We start from the raw sequence: 2,715 nt of genomic DNA, 5'->3' as shown, positions 1-2,715 counted from the left end.
GAACACAGTTCCATATCATACTTTGTAAAGCTATTTTGCACAATTTTACTTCAGTCAAATTATTACTGAAAACATCAAAGTAAGTCTTGACACCAAATGAAATCTTAACTGCACATCATTCACAGCGCTGCTTTTCATATCACTGTCACAGGTAGTTGAGATTTCTTATTCAACTTTATGTGTCAGGTTTTAATTAAACTGTCATTTTTTTTTTTATATCTAGAAACAGATTTTTAATTCAATTTAAAGGAAATGTACAATTTCATATCAAACACACACACACACATGTATTGTATAAACATAGTATGTGCTGATTATCTCAGCTATTAAAATAATATAAGGTTTGTTTTTGTGATTAAAGTGTAATAATGATAGACATGAACTTTTTATAGAACATTTTATGTACATGTCTTGAAGCTTTCACAGTGCACCGCAGCAAGTGAACCTACAGTTAGATGTCTTGTAGGAAATCATGTGAGAAGACGACAGTATCTGTCTTGTCTCTATTTCCTACATCACTTCTTCTGTTTTTCTCTCTTTCTCTGACTACATGGAGCGACTGTGTATAAGTTGTCATCATTCATGCTGTTGGTCTGTTTCTATCATCACTGTCCATCCTGCAACGACACAGAGAGGCCAACAGCTTGTCTACAGCTCCTTTCCTACTGAAAACATACAGGAACACGTCTGCAAGAGGACTGAACTTTACAAACATGAAAGACACATCATCGAGGGCATCATTATATTTGGCTTCTTCTACAAGGAACCAAATGATGGAGGGCAGGAACAACAGTGTGTAAATAAGTAGAACCAGAATCAAAATGGCCACAATTCGTCGTTTTTCATCAGCAGGGACACTAATGGCTGCAGACAGGGCTTTAACGGTCCCACCCAGGAAGAATATGAACAGAGGGAGAGGAATGAAGAGGAAAACGCCAAAGATGATATCTGCCCACGTAAACGAAATATCAAAATTGACACAGAAGGCATAGACAAGAGAAAGGGTCCAGACCACGACACAGACCACTACAGAGTTCTTGATGGTTCGTCTGAAGTGGTACCACAGTGGCCAGGCGATGACCAGATACCTGTGATACAACATAGACACACAGATTCTTTGTAGAGCACCTGAATTATATCATGTATAATACAAACACTATATACAGTATACATATATAAAATGGTCAGACATGTAGCTACACAAATACTGAATAAACTGATAGCTACCTTTCCAGGGCGACACACACCATGAAGCCAACACTCGCCGTCAGACCCCAGAGGTAAATAGTATCGAAGATTGTTGTGATGATCGAATCCTCAGGTTGTACCACTTCAACGATCATGCAGCAGAGTTGAATGAGGTCAGAAATGAGAAGGTTGATGATGAAGATCGGCGCCGTGTGATCGTTTCTGACCTGCAGGAAAACAGTGGTAAGAGTAAACACAGCAGTTGGAAACATGTTCTGAGCTGATGACATGTTGTCTTCTTGCTCTGCCAACAATTGCAGTCAGAACCATGAATGCATATTCTCATCAAACTCTCATGGGTGCTGTCAGAAATATTAGCTATGACACAAACACATGCTGATTAACAGGTTTTATGTCTTTCTGAAAAGTGCTGTACAAATAAAGTCTGATTGATTGTTGGATTGAATTTCACACGTTCTTTGAATTTTGTGGTGGGGAAAGAAACAATGCAACAAATAATGGCTAAAAAATAAATAAATCTCATTCATCATGTACTCACCAGAGAACAAACTCCATGGATGGCCAGGAGGGTCAAAGGAAGGCCGATACAAATGATAATGCATGTCACCACATCCATGATGAATATAACTTTTTCATTATAGTCATCTTCATAGTCACTGTCATCGTAGCTTCTGTTCTGTGAGGTGATGTCAATGTAATCATAGTCATCTTCATAGTCACTGTAATTGTAGCTTCTGTTCTGTGAGGTGATGTTAATGAAGGAATCTTCCATTCTTCACTGTGAAACCTGTTGTTTGAGAGATCAACAAGTGTTTTAACATTTACCTCACATTGTTCAGTGATAATACTAAAGCTGTGAAGTGCTGTTCACACAAATACAGAACAACTATAGTTCAGGATAAATCTGAGTGATCCAGCATTTTAGCACAAATCTCAAGTTACTGGTATTTAAGGCAAGAGAGGGTAAAAACAGAGACTAAATACAACTGTAGATTACTGTACACCTACAGTCCAGTCCCCTTGTTATGTATCAACACCTTTACAGTTTTAATGTATTAGGTTAAACATCGATGGATATAAATAATACAACACAAACTTTACCTTTGACAGCTCTTGGACCACAAAGTGGACGTGTTTCTTCTGCCCGGATCTGTAATTTTGTGTAACAAGTGTAACCAGATATGACATGGAAGAGGTTCCTGTTTATGTGATCTGTATTTCTAAGGAAGAGAGGCGTGTTTTTCTATAGAACTCATAACTGTGCTATTCTTGGTATAAACTATGCACGTTCTTGTTTTCTCTGTGCCCCTGTCTTCATCTGTTATTTTTATTGACCAACAATATATATTGTAACCAAAGCTTATTTGTTAATTGCCATTAACTGCCAACCTGCAGGTAAGATTTAACAAAGAGAAATGTTGTCAGAAAGGTGTGGGGGATGAGTGGGTGCTCAACCATCTGACAAGCAGTTCAGATGACAGTGATCATACTTTGCTCTGAGTGTAG

The 2,715-nt window shown here is 38.1% G+C and overlaps 1 protein-coding gene across 1 annotated transcript; it reads right to left on the bottom strand.

Moving 5' to 3' along the window:
* Positions 1-305: 305 nt before the first annotated feature.
* LOC147819639 (G protein-coupled receptor 4-like) lies at positions 306-1,981 on the bottom strand. The gene is made up of 3 exons (XM_087172027.1): positions 1,748-1,981; positions 1,228-1,415; positions 306-1,088 (listed from the first exon to the last, which is right to left on the bottom strand). The coding sequence occupies exons 1-3, from the start codon at positions 1,979-1,981 to the stop codon at positions 581-583; spliced, it is 930 nt and encodes a 309-aa protein (XP_087028153.1). The 3' UTR covers positions 306-580.
* Positions 1,982-2,715: the final 734 nt, after the last annotated feature.

This window comes from Seriola lalandi, unplaced genomic scaffold (assembly GCF_002814215.2).
Source record: "Seriola lalandi dorsalis isolate HSWRI2012SDOR001 ecotype SW California unplaced genomic scaffold, Sedor1 jcf7180002051302, whole genome shotgun sequence".
NCBI lineage: Eukaryota > Metazoa > Chordata > Actinopteri > Carangiformes > Carangidae > Seriola > Seriola lalandi.
This window is presented reverse-complemented; position numbering and strand designations above follow the sequence as displayed.